We start from the raw sequence: 14,686 nt of genomic DNA, 5'->3' as shown, positions 1-14,686 counted from the left end.
GTACGCACACAGTGTGTAAACGGTGTTGTCTGGCAACGCCTGCCGGTTTTTCTGAGTGACAGCTGCACAACATCTGCCTCCAGAACAGTTACAATTAATCTGCTCAAAGACATTTTCTGTGACGTGTCAAACTTCTCCAACCTTTTCCTTACCCACTCACATGCCAGGCAGATCAAACGCCGCACGCTTTCTCACCTCCTCAAGGCAGCAGAGTGAAGAAAAATAAAACAAAACAAAACAGAAAAAAAAAAAGAAAAAAAACTCCCCTCCGTCAGCTCGGTTACTGTAAACTGCCGGCGGAGAGTGGGTAAGGTTTGGGGCTTTGAACTTATTTTATGAATGAATCCGTGGGAGGATGGAGAGCTAAGTTTAGAACGCAGACAACCAAAACAGCTCTGGGCTGCTGCGCGAGGCTTTCCCCTTCACACCGATGGGAAACCAAGAAGAAGACGGCAAACAGAAAATGATTACTCAAAGAGCGGCGAGCCTCTCGCACCTCGAAGCTACGACCGCAGACGGGCCGCGCCGTCCTCGCTGAACCCGGCGAGCTCGCTGCCGTCATATCTGAACAGGGGAGACGCCACCGACCACAGCCCTCATTCTGCTGAGGCCTTCACCCACGCCGCCGGCTCTCTCTCTCCCTCTCTCAGGGATCCGGCTCGGCCGTTCAATACTCCCAGTAACGGCCCAGACCACGGCGCCTCCGCCCGGCACACGCCCCGCGGGGCTCCCCGCTCCGCCCTCACAGCTTCAGGCAGACGGAGGCCCGCCGGCGGGCTGGAGCTCCAGAGATGAATAACCCAGCCTGCCGGTTTAACCAAACTGAACACAAATGCCAACCGACTTCACGCCCACCCGCCAAAATCTCCGCTGCTCTCAGTCACTGACACTTGCTGCATGCAGTGATGTGATAAAGCAGCTGAAGCTGCGGCGGAGGAAGACGCTCTGAAATCTGGACGTTAGCTCTTCTAGAAAGAAATGGATCCTTGGACGAGATGGAGGAACTGTGAGAGGTCGTGGTACCAGGAGCTCGCTGGCATCAGCATCACTCTTCCAATAACAGGAGCCGTCGAAGCCCAAACCCGTGGCGTATGTGAGGCATACGAACTCCACCCGGTAGATTAATTTCAGACAATGACATCATCTTAACGCTCACGTTTATTATATTTCATTGGGTAACACAGATGGCACAATGCAGAACATGTAGAACAACTTTTCATTTTCAACTGTTTTTTTTTTTTAATATTCTGGCACTCATTTCAGTCTGAGCAAGCGCTCCAGGTCAAGCAAGGTGAATATACCACTGCAGAGCTCCTAAATAATCGGGCACATGCACATTTACTACGAGCTACACGAGTGGCCGTGAATGATTAGCATAACCGTGGCAGACGGGACTGTCCTGCACAGTAACAATGAAATTAACTCATGTGGCGGATTCGGGATCAGATGAGTATTCTCTACAGAAAAGCACAAAATGAAAGTGACGCTAAGAAGTGAGAGCGAACAAAGTGAGAACTGATGAGATTAGATAAAGCTCAGTAGATGAGCGCCCACAGATAAGACGGCGGGAGAGCGGGCAGGTCTGGAGTCAGAGGGGAGTGGACCGAGTTCATCTCTTGACAGGCTGGTAGGAAGAAGGCTGGAAGCAGGTGAGCTGGAGCTGCATGCTGCTCTTGAACTTGTTCAGCAGCTCCTCCAGCAACCTGAAAGCAGAGGCAACAAATGCATTAGGCGCCGATCAATCAGCTAAACGTCGAACATCAGCTGAGAAGACTTTAAAATTCCCTTTGTTCTCTTTTGTTTTTTTTGTAAATCGATGGATCATGTTTCAGTACGGAAAACGAGTGCCAACTACATGGTTCAAGATGCAACTTTTCTGAGGCGAAAACTCAAGAATGATGCATTTTCACTTTCAAACAAACCCACACAACAGTTGTAGCGCTGCACGCCTTGAGTTATCAGATCCACTGCACATTCACGGTGTGGAGGGGGAAAAGCAAACTGACTTGGCGGTTAACGAATTGAGGATAAGACCAAAGCGCGGAGCTGCTCAGACCTGAGAAATCACCGAAACCCTTAGATTGACCACCAGTCCGTTAATCAAAGACAGGTGTGGACGTCCGCTGTGGACGAAGCCGAGTGTGCGGGCTGACCACAAGCTTTCTAGAAGATGGCGGTGGAGGAGACTGCTGCTGAAGGAGGGTCAACGTTTGCTGTAGCTCTGTTCAATAAAGATGTGAGAGATGAGCGCACGCTGTGTTTGTGTTTGCACTGGAAACGGTGAGTCAGATCTGGCAACCCTGGAGAAGATGCGGCTTTCAGGTGCTGAACGGCGAATATAATGTCGAAGAAACACTGCTGATCCGCCGGTTTGAAGCGGAATCTGACCGAGAGCCGGAGAGGCTCCTGGAGATGGTCAGTTAATCTGAATATGTTACTGAATTCGGTTATATTTGTTGTCAAAGTTACTAACGAGTAGTTCACGCTAGCTCCTGCTAACCCAGAGGGTTTTTCAGGGAAGGCGTCAGACTTTCTCCACTACCTCCGGAGGGGACACATCAGAAAGCCGTTATGAAGAGAATTTTGCACAATTCGGGACCTTCATACGCGTTTTTTCCTTGTTTTGCTTGAGCAGCCGATCAGAGGACTCACTTTTTATCGGCTCCGCTGTGCAGCTGAGGCAGGGCGTCCAGGGCCAGCTTGAAGCTGGCGCTGCGGGCGAAAACAGTCAAGACAGTTAATGAGGAACAGCGGAGGGCCAGAGGACGCAGTTCAGGACGGGTCTCTGGGTGTATACACTCATGCACAGCGCCCCACTGACACACCACAACGCATGCACACGACACAACCAGATTACTTTCACTTCCTCTCCAAAAGCCACCAACTAACATAAATAGGGACTGCAGTGAGGGATGTGCGACTGCGAAGATTTATGTCCGTGTGACACTGGCGGCCGTAAATCAGCGGGGGGACACGTGTGTGTGTGTGGGTTCCTGTCTCTGGGAACGCACTGTGTGTGTGTGTGTGTGTGTGTGTGAGTGAGTGTGTGTGTGTGTGCGTGTGCAGGACTCACTTGCTGTCAGAGTTGAGGTACGTGGATATGGCGTCCCTCAGGGCGCAGAGTTCGAGGCGGGCCTGGATGGGTGGAGGATGGGCGGGGCGGGGCGGGATGAGGGTTCACAGAGGAGAACAACGGTAAAGATCAAATCCAGCCATCACCGCCAACTGACAGCCGTTGGTGTCAGAGGAGAAATACGACATTGAAGAAACGACAGGTGAATCCCCTCGCTCGGGCGAGAGGGTCCACTTATGAGTCAGGGTCGTGGTATGAGTGTGTGTGTGTGTGTGTGTGTGTGTGTGTGTGTGTGTGTGTGTGTGTGTGTGTGTGTGTGTGTGTGTACAGGTGAGTATTGCAGGGTATCTACATCTGCTTACACACTCAGACTAAGGGGAGCGGACTCACACGCAAGGACAAGCAGAAATCCCCAGCAACAGTAAACCTAGAAGGTTCTGGTTCGCTGATGCTCAGATGAACGTTCTGCAGCGACCGAGTCAGTCGCACCAGCCGAACCCGGCGGAGCCGCGTCGCTCTCGCCGAGGACGAGGCAAGCCCAGAGCGAGCAGGAAGTGAAGGCAGCTGCAGCAGAGGCCTGCAGATCAAACTCTGCGTCGGGCTCCGGGACTGCAGTCTGATTTACGATTATACTGAACCTCCTTCAGAGAAGGCTCGTCTTCATCACTCGATGCATATATACGCTAACTCCCACTTCGCTGGGTTGAAGTTCTTGTTGGAGCTCATCAGGGTGACATGTGGGAGTGTTCTGAGGTGAGGGTGAGGTTCGGGTGAAGTGTTATTAAAGTACGCAATATTTAAACTTGAGGTTACTTGAATGAAAGAAGCTGGAAGGAAACCAAACAAACACACACACTGCTGTTTTTTTTCTAGGCCTCCAAAACACAAAGAATCGTCACCGTTTCACCTGCGTTTCAAGGGAAGTGTGTGTTCTTCACACTGACGTGTTTGAGATTTGGTTGAAGTCGGGCAGGGACACTCCAATACCACTTTTTTAAAGCTACTTGCTGATACCAGTATTTAGGCTACAGCAGCGAACCACCGACACACTGTGTGTGTGTGTGTGTGTGTGTGTGTGTGTGTGTGTGTGTGTGTGTGTGTGTGTGTGTATACCTGCAGAGCTCCGTTCTTGCTGAAGGATGACACACACTGCATGAGACGACACATCTCGTCCGCAACCGACTCAACAATTTTGGACAAAACCCGGGGAACCAGGTCCTTGGAGACGGTGAAAACCTGAGAGGGAAGAATTGGAAAAGAAACACAAAAGTGAAAAAAAGAAGAAGAAAAGGAGGGAAAGTTTAAAGGAAAACAGGAAGAGTCATGTGCCGTCCTTATATTGTTCTATCTTCGGTGTGTGTTAACACCTGTAAAAGAGCTCAGGCAGCTGGATTTTTACATGTTGGGACAGATTTGTCTGCAAACGGGATCTGTTGGGTTTTCTCTGTAAAAATGTTGAGAAATGACTACCGGGTATGTTGTAATTGGCGCTATATGAATAAAGCTGAACTGAAAAAAACTGCAAAACTGAAAACTGGGATTTGTTTCCCTCAGTTCAGACTTGCAGGGTCTCTCCTGTGTGCCAGACTCCACCTGGTCCTGTGTCGGATGAGAGGCCTGCCTGGGCAGGAGGCTGGGACCGGTCACGGCTTCAGAGAGCAGAAGACACATTTTGAAGTGGCTGAGCGCCGGCTGACCTTTGACCTTTCTTCTTTGGCACTGAAAACTGAGTTGTACTCAGCGGGTATGACGGGCTGCGGTCATTCAGTGACACTGATATGTAGAACCGAGTGTCGTCTGCATCGGAGATGTTCTGATCCGAGCAAATCAAACATCCCAACAAACGCCGGTGTAGAAAAACACATCCTGTGTGAGTTCGTACCTCAGCATGGACGGTGATGATGTTGACGAGAGCCTCTTTCAGGTAGTTCCTGACTCCTGCGAGAAAGAGACGGAATCACAGGAAGAAAGAAAAGAGATCAGGAACTGAGTCCAGAGAAACAATCAACAACAAAACCTTTGAGGCTGAAGTAGAATTATGAGTCTGACAATTCAACAAGATTGAAGATGAATCTAAATTAAAGAAAGGAAGTGTCTGCATGTTTGGAAAGTGTAGTTTGAAAGAGTCAGAACTTTGTAATTGATGTGCTGTGTGTTTTTCCCCTTCATGTAGAAATGCTTCATGTTTGGGTCTCAACATGGCGGATTCGGGCCTGGGCTTGTTTTTTTTTTGGGGAGCTGGACTCGACCCCTCGGTTCCAGGGAGAGGCCATTTCACGCTCTGCTTTGAGTGAACGGTTTGGAGACGGACCAGAACACGGAGCAGGTCCATGAAGAGCTGGAGGATCCAGTTTGACTGGTCAGAACAGAGTCCAGACCTCAACCTCACGGTGGTCACGAACGGTCCCAGACCTTCCATGGACACACTCCTGAAGAGAGAACGGCTCTCCTGTGACTCCGCCGCGAGTCGCGGCCATTTCTCGACGCGCCGGCGTTTCCACCCGGAGCGTCTCGGTGCGCCTGAACCAGCAACACCCAAAAGAAAGTAGTGAAACCAGATTGTTGACGTCTCGCAGCAGCCCGCACGCCGACGCAAAGAGTGAAAGTATCAGATCCTGGCAGTGCGGTTTGGAGTCCAGAATGTTCCTCTTTCACAACCAGACCCGGCTCGCCGCCGGAGCAGCAGCAGCCTGGATCGGGCTTCCCGCTGCTCAGGGAGATCAGCTTCTATTTCCGTGTCGCCCATGTGAAAACACACTCCCCGGGCGCTCACACATACACACACACACACACTCTGACATGTTGCTTCACATCCTGTGCAAAGGTAAACCACACATTCACATTTAGGTTTCACCTGGGTTTGGAGAGTATCTGGTGCTTGAAAGAGACAAAGCTGCACACCTACAGCTCAAAGCAAAGGCCGCCACCGAGTTGCGACGGGTGGTGGGGGGGGGACAGTATGATCTGAGCGGCGTTTACAGTAAGCCCTCAAAGAGCCGTACTCCACACATGACACATGTGACCACAAGCAGGCCCGATCGGGCCCGAGACGCAGCGTTCCCATGCTGCGGGTCCGCCGGCGGCTGGCTGATATTTACCAGGACTAGTCAGTGGCTGCTGCGGGTGTTTCCCCCATCGCTCATAAAACCCCATTTTATCAAGACTGGGTGGGAGGGAGGAGACGAGAGCAGACGCGGCGGAGATTGGTTACAAAGGGGCAGAAAAAAAAAAAAATTATAAACACGAAAAGGGAAAATGGCAAGACAGCGAAAAAAGAAATAAAAGAAAAGTCATTTGGAAAGGCACAAAGGAGGGAAAAAAAACAAACAAAAACAGCAAATGAATGGAAACAAAGTGGACGTGGTGGTGTTGGCGCTCTCGCCGCACCGCAACAAGGTCCCGGTTCAAACCCCTGAACCCTCGAGCCTTTCTGTGTGGAGTCTGCATGTTCTCCCTGGGTGTGTGTGGTTTCTTTCTCACTGTGGCTCCCTGAGCATGACCCTCGACCCCCAATAACCCCCCTCAGGCCGTTATTTAGAATGATAATAAGCTCTGAATGAACTCACCTGGTTAAAGAAAAAAAAGTATAATTAATTAAATGAAATCACTTAAAATGACTAAAAATGGCTAGGTCTATTAAAAGTTTCTGATAAGAGATCAAACTGAACAGCGAAAACATCTACAATCGGAAAAACTGAAAAAGATGTAGAAAAAAAAAGTCACTCTTCTAAATCATAAAACCTCAAACAACTCAAAATGCACAATTATTATTGTTTTTTCTTTTGTAAAAGTTCATAGAAAATGTTGTGAGCTGTGTTTTCTAAAAATGACAAAAAAATGTTGTGTTTTCCTCATAAAGGTTGCGACGCCCGGACTGGATCAGGGCCCCGTTTATACGACAACGTTTCAAGAGGAATTAAATCACTTCAGCAATTTCGTTTCAGAAAAGTTCCACTTCAGGAGAGAACGGAATAGCACGCGGGCCGGGGCTACCTGACGGCGTCTGGCAGTCCCTCCAGTCGAAGTACCCGGCGTAGATGCCGGGCTCCAGGGAGCCGGCGATGGGGTCGGCTCGCCGCTCGATGTACGCCTCAAAGAGTTTCCGGTCCAGCTCCCGCACGGCGTCCACGCTCACCTGGCAGGGCGAGGACAGACGGCACGTTACGGCCAAAAACACCTTCTTCAGGAACGAGCCAAGCGTTCCTGGTTTACGGCACAAATGGAGTCAAGAGAAAGAAAACAGCGAATCGTCACTCTGAGAGACGAACCAGGAACAAAACCAGAACCAGATCTACATCCGTCAGGAAAATATTCACTTTAAACACATTTTATCGAAAAAAAGATCAGGTTCATGTTTTGATCGAAATTCAGCACAACCCACAATGACAACATGAATCTAACCATATCTAGCTGTGAGAGCTAATCACATTAATCGAGATTGATAGATTGATTTTTTTTTATTGTGATTATTCACATAATTCAGCTTTATTTTCAGTTTGAAAACTGTATCTTTAACACAGAAGTTGTATTAAATTGGTCTACATGTCACTTCATTTTGAAAGAAAATCCAACAAGGTCAAAAAGGAAATTCCTTCTCTGGTTTGAGTCCCGATCGAGACGCTCTGGTCAGAAATCAGTGGCTGCAGGAAGTTGCTGAAACTTCAACAATGACTTTAAACTCAACTTTTGAACCGACTGTTTTTGACTGATTGAATGCTTTATGTTATGGACTGAAAACTTAAATATGTATAAATGTGACGCAACATTGAGAGAGAAATTCTCTCTCTTTTTTTCCCCAGTGTATGCCCAAAGAGGACATTACGGGTGTAATCAGTTCATCCTGGAGCGACAGTGAAACAGACTGAAATTTCCAACTACCAATGGCTTTCGAGTACACCACTGGGAGGGAAACAAGCCGAAGTGACAACCATCGATTCCTCTAATGTGGAAGGATGTCACATTGATGAGTAATCTTAACACCATCTTTTAATTAACTGATGGTTTTTTTTTTTTTCCTTTTCTAATTCAAGGTCATGTGTTCCTGAACTGTTCACAGTATTGTCACACATGAATGGGAGAACTCAGTTTTTCAGCTTATTTCAACTAAAGCCTGCGAAGAGGACAAACATGTTTTTGTTGAAGTATTGATCAGACATCAGAGGCAGACTGAGTAAAAATAAAACAACTATGATCTGTTTTTACAGGAAAACTAACCGAGCACTTCTTTGCTTTGTGATTCAGCAATTAGTCATTGTGTGAGGCTATGTGACTCTGTGTGTGTGTGTTTGTGTGTGTGTGTAATAAAAAGAGAAAGGGGTGAAAATGTGAAACTGAGTTTGTGAGATGAAATGACCTTTGATTTTCTTTAATGAAGCGAGTCATAACTCTGCTCAGAAGAGCCCAGCAGACACACACACACACACACACACACACACACACACACACACACACACACACACACACACACACACACACACACACACAGATACTGACCCGGGTGATCTTCTCGGTGCCGGTAAAGCCGTGCTTCTCAAAGTGGTCGGCCAGGTTGAGGAAGGTGTGTCTCTCCAGGTACTGGCAGTTACTGAGGATGATGAGCAGACGCTGCTCCTGCAGACACACACACACACACACACACACACACACACACACACACACACACACACACTTCAGTTACTTTAACAGGCAATGGGAATAAAAACATTCGTGTCGATGTCATGTCTGATTTACTCTTTGAGTTCGGCTGAACAGTTAGAGGGAGGAAGATGCTCTGTCACCAGACGAAGAAGCAGCCAGAAAAACACTCAGCTGAACTGGAAACAAGTCGAAAGCAGCAGAATTCTCTACAGATGAAAGCTAAAGTTTATCTGAGGCTGCTAATGCTACCTACAGGACCTGACAGTTGATCTACTGAGCATGTGCAGAAGAACTGCTGACTCCGGCCGCGGTGCAGGACCAGCTGCAGTGTTCTCCATGGACACAAGAGCTGCAGCCTCTCCTAAAAGCCATGTTCTGAAAGTTGTGTTATGAGGGACTCCGACCAGAATTCCCGTGTAAACGGACACGCAGAGGGCTTAAAGCCAACAGCGGAGCGAGACAGCAGTGAGAAGTGGGCGCTGACTTGTACGTCTGGTTCGTTCAGAGTCGCCTGCAGCCTTCATGGATACCGGAAGGAAACAGCCACAGACAGATGCTCTGGCTCAGACTTCAACTGGAACGCTCTGGTTGTGAGGAGGCAGAGCAAACCACTGCACCACTGTGTGGCCACCTGTGTCTCTCAGAGTGCCGGCTGTGGCCCCCTGGTGGGCTCTGACGGCACTGCAGGCGGGCTGTGACAGTGCACACACGCTGTCTGACCGATGTTCACCCCCGTTTGAAGTTGGTTTCCCATTGGAAGAGGCGACTCCCAATGACCTGAACTTGACCCCTGCATAAGAGTAGGAAGCTCACTTCCAACACAACGCTGGAACATAAATACACTTGGTGTGTTTTGTTGCTTTGAGCCAGCAGGTGCTTCAGACAGTCACATCACGGTCTCAGCTGTGACGGACCGTCTCGTGTTTTCATTGGTCGTTCTGGATTTCAAGGAAATTGATCTAAAGGAGCAAAAACCGTTTTAAAGGAGCTCCTGGAATCAGAGGTGCGGAGATGAGCGCTGGGTAAACGGCGAGGTCAGTTCAGTCTGTTTAACCCCTGCTGCTAAAAGCGCGGGGAAACCCCATCTGCACCCTGCTCCATTTCCCTTTACCAGAAGCACTCTACACCCTACTCTTCCTCCTCCTCCTCCTCTTCCTCCTCCTCCCTCGTGCTTCAACCTCCTTCAATAACATCTCAAACAACTTACAGGAAACAAGGACGTATCTGCTTCTTGTCCACAACACGGAAACAGCCCGATGACATGTAGTGGTTCAGATGAGTGACACACACGCGCGCACACACACACACGCACACACACACGCACACGCACACACACACGCACACACACACACACGCACACACACACACACACACACACACACACACACACACACACACACACACACACACGCTTGTCTGGTTGCGGGATTTTAAGTGTATAAACCTCAAAACAGTTTATAGGAAATGAAAATATCTACGAAAAAAAAAAAAAAGAAAAAAGAAAAATGTACATACAGATGTGGGAGTGAAGCCCTCTTGGATGCCAGAGAAGTGATCAGGGGAGGACAGGTCCACCGACATGCTGCTGCAGACGGACAGGAGGGGTTTTCAACATGTTTCCACAGTCAGAGCAGATGAACGGAGAACAAACCGAGGAGGCGCTTACTGGGAGGCTTCGCCGTCTCCATCCGACTTCGTGCTCAGCTGCTCCAAGCAGGTTATGAACACCTGGATGAAACACATGGACACAAAACCGACGCGTCACGCATTCCTCCTGACCGGAACGGGATGAGCTGGGTTTGCTTTTCGGGCTGAGTTTGCATGTTCTTCCTGTGTCTCAGCGGGTTTTCTACAGCATGGCTCTACCTGCCTCTCATGTTCGGCTGTCCTGTGACCTGTGACGTGATCAGTCGTCTCTTCAACTGACACCACTGATTTTGATCGTACGTCTTCACATCTCTTCAATGTCTTCTCCTGTATTTTCCACAGGATTTGCCAAACGAAGTGATTAGAAGTTGAACCGCAAACTGTTTTTCACTCCAGATGCAGCAAAAGAAACACAGCTCCAACTCTCAAGGCCGAGACTTCACACTTCTCTAAAGGATAAGTGTTCCTGTGTTGTACTTTTGTTAACATCAAAGAATCTCCAACCCGAGGACGTCGCTCGTCCTCTCCTGTCAACCTGCTGCTGACGTTGCTGAAGCACAACGTCACGCGACACTTGTGGAGCTTTCACAAGCACGAGTACTCAGTGCATGATCAGACCCCGACACTGGTATCGGCGCATCCCTACTTGACACAATACTGCAAAATCCGCATGGAGTGCATTTTTAAAGGAGTGACTTAGTGAGAGCTCACCTTCATGATGCTCACACTGAGCTCTGCAGCCTGGTCCTGGACCTGGTCCAGCTGCAACACCTGAAGAAGCGGAAAAGCCCCATTAAAGGAGGACAGCGGAAGGCTTTTGACAAATACACAGTGGTGTGTTCTATGTGATAAGCAGATATAAACTGGACCCAGTCGAGTACGTGGAAAGAGACAAAATTGTGATAAGAGGTGAAGAAAAGACTCAACACCGCCACCTAATGTACAGCAGAGGCGTTACTTCAACGTCACATAACGAACAGAGACGTCGTCCAGTCTGTGTTTTAAACCTACAAACTGACAAAGTTTACATGAATCAATTAGCACACGTCTGTAACTCCGGTTGCTTCACGGCCAGCGGCGCTCACACGCTGGCGTCTTACATTGATTTCTCCCGCTTTGATGTCCAGAGGCTCTTTGAGTGACTGCAGCATCTGGATCATGCACTGCTCGAACTGAGAGGGCTGCAAGAGAGTCAGAAACAGGAACCGCGTCCGTCACACCGCGCACAATTCACCTGACAACACACACGCACGCACGCACATGCACACATACACAAGCGCGCGCACACGCACGCACAACTCTTTACTTCATAAACGCCACCGAAAACCAAACTTTAAATGTTTTAAGGCACAACTATCACTGGACATGAGAACTAGATCTAGGCATATTTCATTCTATTGATTCAGCGTATTAAAAAAAACATATTTTAAGTTTTGGCATTTTTCTAAATATTGACAGTTATATTTTCTAAATATTGACAGTTATATTATGTATGTGTATGTGTGAGTGTGATATATATATATATATATATATATATATATATATATATATATATATATATATATAAATACAGTATGTGAATGGAGGCTCTCTTCATATTCATTGTGACAAGAATGAATATTATATTGAAAAGTATTGTGTTTATACTTATATATAGCTATATTTATATGCAATGTGTACTATATACAGCATATATGGATATCGGTTTATAGTCTATAGTGGGAAGAGGTTCTATGAACGGTGCATGGTGTGAAAATATGGTGATATTTTTACGCACTGGGCTGAATGAGTAAACAATGTCATCTTTCTTTTGCTGTTTGAAAGCTCAAACAAATGCAAGTTCAACTCCAAGTCAGATTTCTTCTCGCTCTTTATTATAAAGGGAGAGCTGCTTCATGCGACGCCACACTCACCAGGCTGGTGATTCCCTCATTGTCCACCACCCAGTCCTCTTTCTCAGCGAGCCGTCTCACATCTGACGGGACCAAAAACACAAATGTCAAGTGAAGAGCAGGAAACCTCAACCTGCTTCACAGCTAAAACCGAATCTTTAATGCCTCGTCAATACGGTAAAAAAAACAAAACAAAATAAAGGTGAGTGGTAAAACCACACACTTCCAAGTCTTGGTGCTCAGACCGCAGTTTGATGCAACGTGTGAAGTGGAGGAGAAGCAGAGGAGGTTTAAGTGAAAACCAGTCACTCTTCTCAAAATGACCAAAACTCACCACAAGTGAAACCCAGCGCGTCTGCTTTTAGTCTCATCACACTTCCTCCGTTACAGCCCTGTGCAGACTGTACGAGCCACCGGCGGCAGCTGAGGACGGTGGCCACCAAAGACAGACACGTCCCTCTACTGTCGGCACAACTCGCCGTCTCAAACAGCTACTGTATCGGAGGTGAAGGTCTGCTACGTCTTCAGTTTCATATGTAAAGTATGTGGATCTCCACTCTTTACTAACAACATGGAAGAGCAGGAGGATTTAAGATGATTTTGGAAATGGGCTACATGAGTTCAGAAAAAACCCGTATCAATAAGGTTCTTTCAACATAATAGGAAAGAGATGTGAGAAAGCAGGAGGAATTTTTTTTTTTTTAAACTAGAAGTTGTTGGTGTTTTATTTGCACTTCTGCTCCTCAGATGTTCCAACATGAGGCTCTGAAAAACACAACTTTTTGAAAACGCTTCGACTCCATTGTCATGTGACCCGGGGGTGGGGCAACTTTTTAACTTTTCTCAACATGCTCTGTCTCCGTGCTACACTCCAGAACCGCTGCGACGGAACTGCTCTGGGCCACACTGACTTGTTTTTCTGCTCAGACGGACAAGAACGGCGACGCTTGCCTCCACAGCGTCTCGACTCCCACAGACAAACAGGGCCGCCCACTGATGGCCTCACATGAAAACTACATAGTTTTCATTTCAGAGCAGTTTCACATTTACACGACAACATGCTGAAAACACAGAAGAGATGCCTTTCCATCCTGAATCTGTTGTTGTGTGAAGTTTAATCAGTAAAATTTAAACAAGTCAGTTTCTGTGCAAACATGAAACTTCTCTAAAATGAAAATGCGACACATTTTCACGTGAGAGATGATTAAATTGATTGAAATCTTGATTTTCTTGTATCATCAGACACCCCGCCGGCCGCTCTCACCCTCCGTGGTGTGGTGCAGCGTCACCATGAGGCAGTGGACCCTCAGGTCCAGCAGCAGGTCCTGGATCACCTGCAGCATGTCGTTGGGGATCTCCAGAGCGGACAGGGCGTCGTGGCAGCCTCTGCAGAGGACGGGAGGAGATGTCAGAAACGGGGAGGCGCGTCGTCGGACGGACGCGGCCGAACGCTGCTCGGACCTGACGGTGTGTATGATCTGAGTGAGCCAGGCGCCCGTCAGCTCCGTCTTGCTCTCCCAGCCGGCGTACAGGCCGAGCTCCGCCTGGGGCAGCGTGGCGGGAAGCAGGGCGCCGCGGATCAGCTTCACCAGCCGGTTGGTCAACTCCTCGATCATTTTCTGCGGAACACACGGCGTCGTGAACGAACGCAGCACTCGCCTTCACAGCAAAGTGTCGGAAAAGGCCCGCGGCGTACTTTGAAGTCGTTCTGCCTCTGCCTGGCGTTCTTCTTAGATTTTTCCACCTGTCCAGACTTTTCGCCGGTCTGCAGGGGCGAGAAACAAAAAAACAGAGGAATAAATCAAGTCACACAACCGAAAATGAGTCAGAAGACATGCAGTGCACTTTCTTAAATTTGGTATTAGATATTAAAATAAAAATTTAAAGGAAGGAATCAACAATTCTGTGTTTTACATACGATCAAAGCATTGCTAAATTACTGCTGTCAGGCAATGGAAGAATCAACTCATTTTAAAAACGCCAATGCGTCCAACTGGTCTGTTTTTCGGGTTTTCTTAATGGCCATAATTCCCATGAGGCCTAGCGGCAGGTGCACTGCGTTCTTCACCTCGCTGAACAGGCTTCCGTTGACGTAGGAGATCCACAGCTTCCAGAAGTTGGGCAGCTGACCGATCACCACGTCCGAAAGCTTCTCCACAAACTGCACCTGCTGCGGGGTCTCGGAGCGCCACGCTGAAACGGAGGAACACACACGTTCAGCCGCGAGGTGACGACTCGGGCTTCATTCAGACTTCCTGCTGCTTCCCGGAAGACGGCGGTCTGCTGTTACGTTACTGCTGTGCCCGACAGAAAGAGATTCCCCTCAACAACAACAACAAAGCAGAAAGTTTTGTACACGAACAGTGAAAGACGCACACAGGGGAAGCCCCCCTCGGTCGGCATGCAGTGTGTGTGTGTGTGTGTGTGTGTGTGTGTG

At 48.3% G+C, this 14,686-nt stretch overlaps 1 protein-coding gene across 2 annotated transcripts in view; it reads right to left on the bottom strand.

Annotated features, from left to right (window-relative positions):
- Positions 1–1,165: 1,165 nt before the first annotated feature.
- Positions 1,166–14,686, bottom strand: part of exoc2 (exocyst complex component 2) — a 55,267-nt gene continuing 41,746 nt past the window's right edge. The window contains exons 13-28 of one of the 2 annotated variants that reach the window (XM_030082463.1): positions 14,318–14,442; positions 13,946–14,014; positions 13,711–13,868; positions 13,514–13,635; positions 12,271–12,332; positions 11,458–11,538; positions 11,069–11,128; positions 10,377–10,438; positions 10,226–10,295; positions 8,567–8,683; positions 7,067–7,208; positions 4,956–5,011; positions 4,187–4,309; positions 3,074–3,135; positions 2,653–2,712; positions 1,166–1,703 (exon numbers count right to left, since the gene is read on the bottom strand). In XM_030082463.1, the coding sequence (XP_029938323.1) occupies positions 1,610–1,703; positions 2,653–2,712; positions 3,074–3,135; positions 4,187–4,309; positions 4,956–5,011; positions 7,067–7,208; positions 8,567–8,683; positions 10,226–10,295; positions 10,377–10,438; positions 11,069–11,128; positions 11,458–11,538; positions 12,271–12,332; positions 13,514–13,635; positions 13,711–13,868; positions 13,946–14,014; positions 14,318–14,442 (1,463 nt within the window). In that variant the 3' untranslated portion in view covers positions 1,166–1,609. The remainder of the gene's footprint in view (positions 1,704–2,652; positions 2,713–3,073; positions 3,136–4,186; positions 4,310–4,955; positions 5,012–7,066; positions 7,209–8,566; positions 8,684–10,225; positions 10,296–10,376; positions 10,439–11,068; positions 11,129–11,457; positions 11,539–12,270; positions 12,333–13,513; positions 13,636–13,710; positions 13,869–13,945; positions 14,015–14,317; positions 14,443–14,686) is intronic. The other variant, XM_030082464.1, reaches the window with a different exon arrangement.

Source organism: Salarias fasciatus, chromosome 23 (genome assembly GCF_902148845.1).
Source record: "Salarias fasciatus chromosome 23, fSalaFa1.1, whole genome shotgun sequence".
NCBI classification, from domain to species: domain Eukaryota; kingdom Metazoa; phylum Chordata; class Actinopteri; order Blenniiformes; family Blenniidae; genus Salarias; species Salarias fasciatus.
This window is presented reverse-complemented; position numbering and strand designations above follow the sequence as displayed.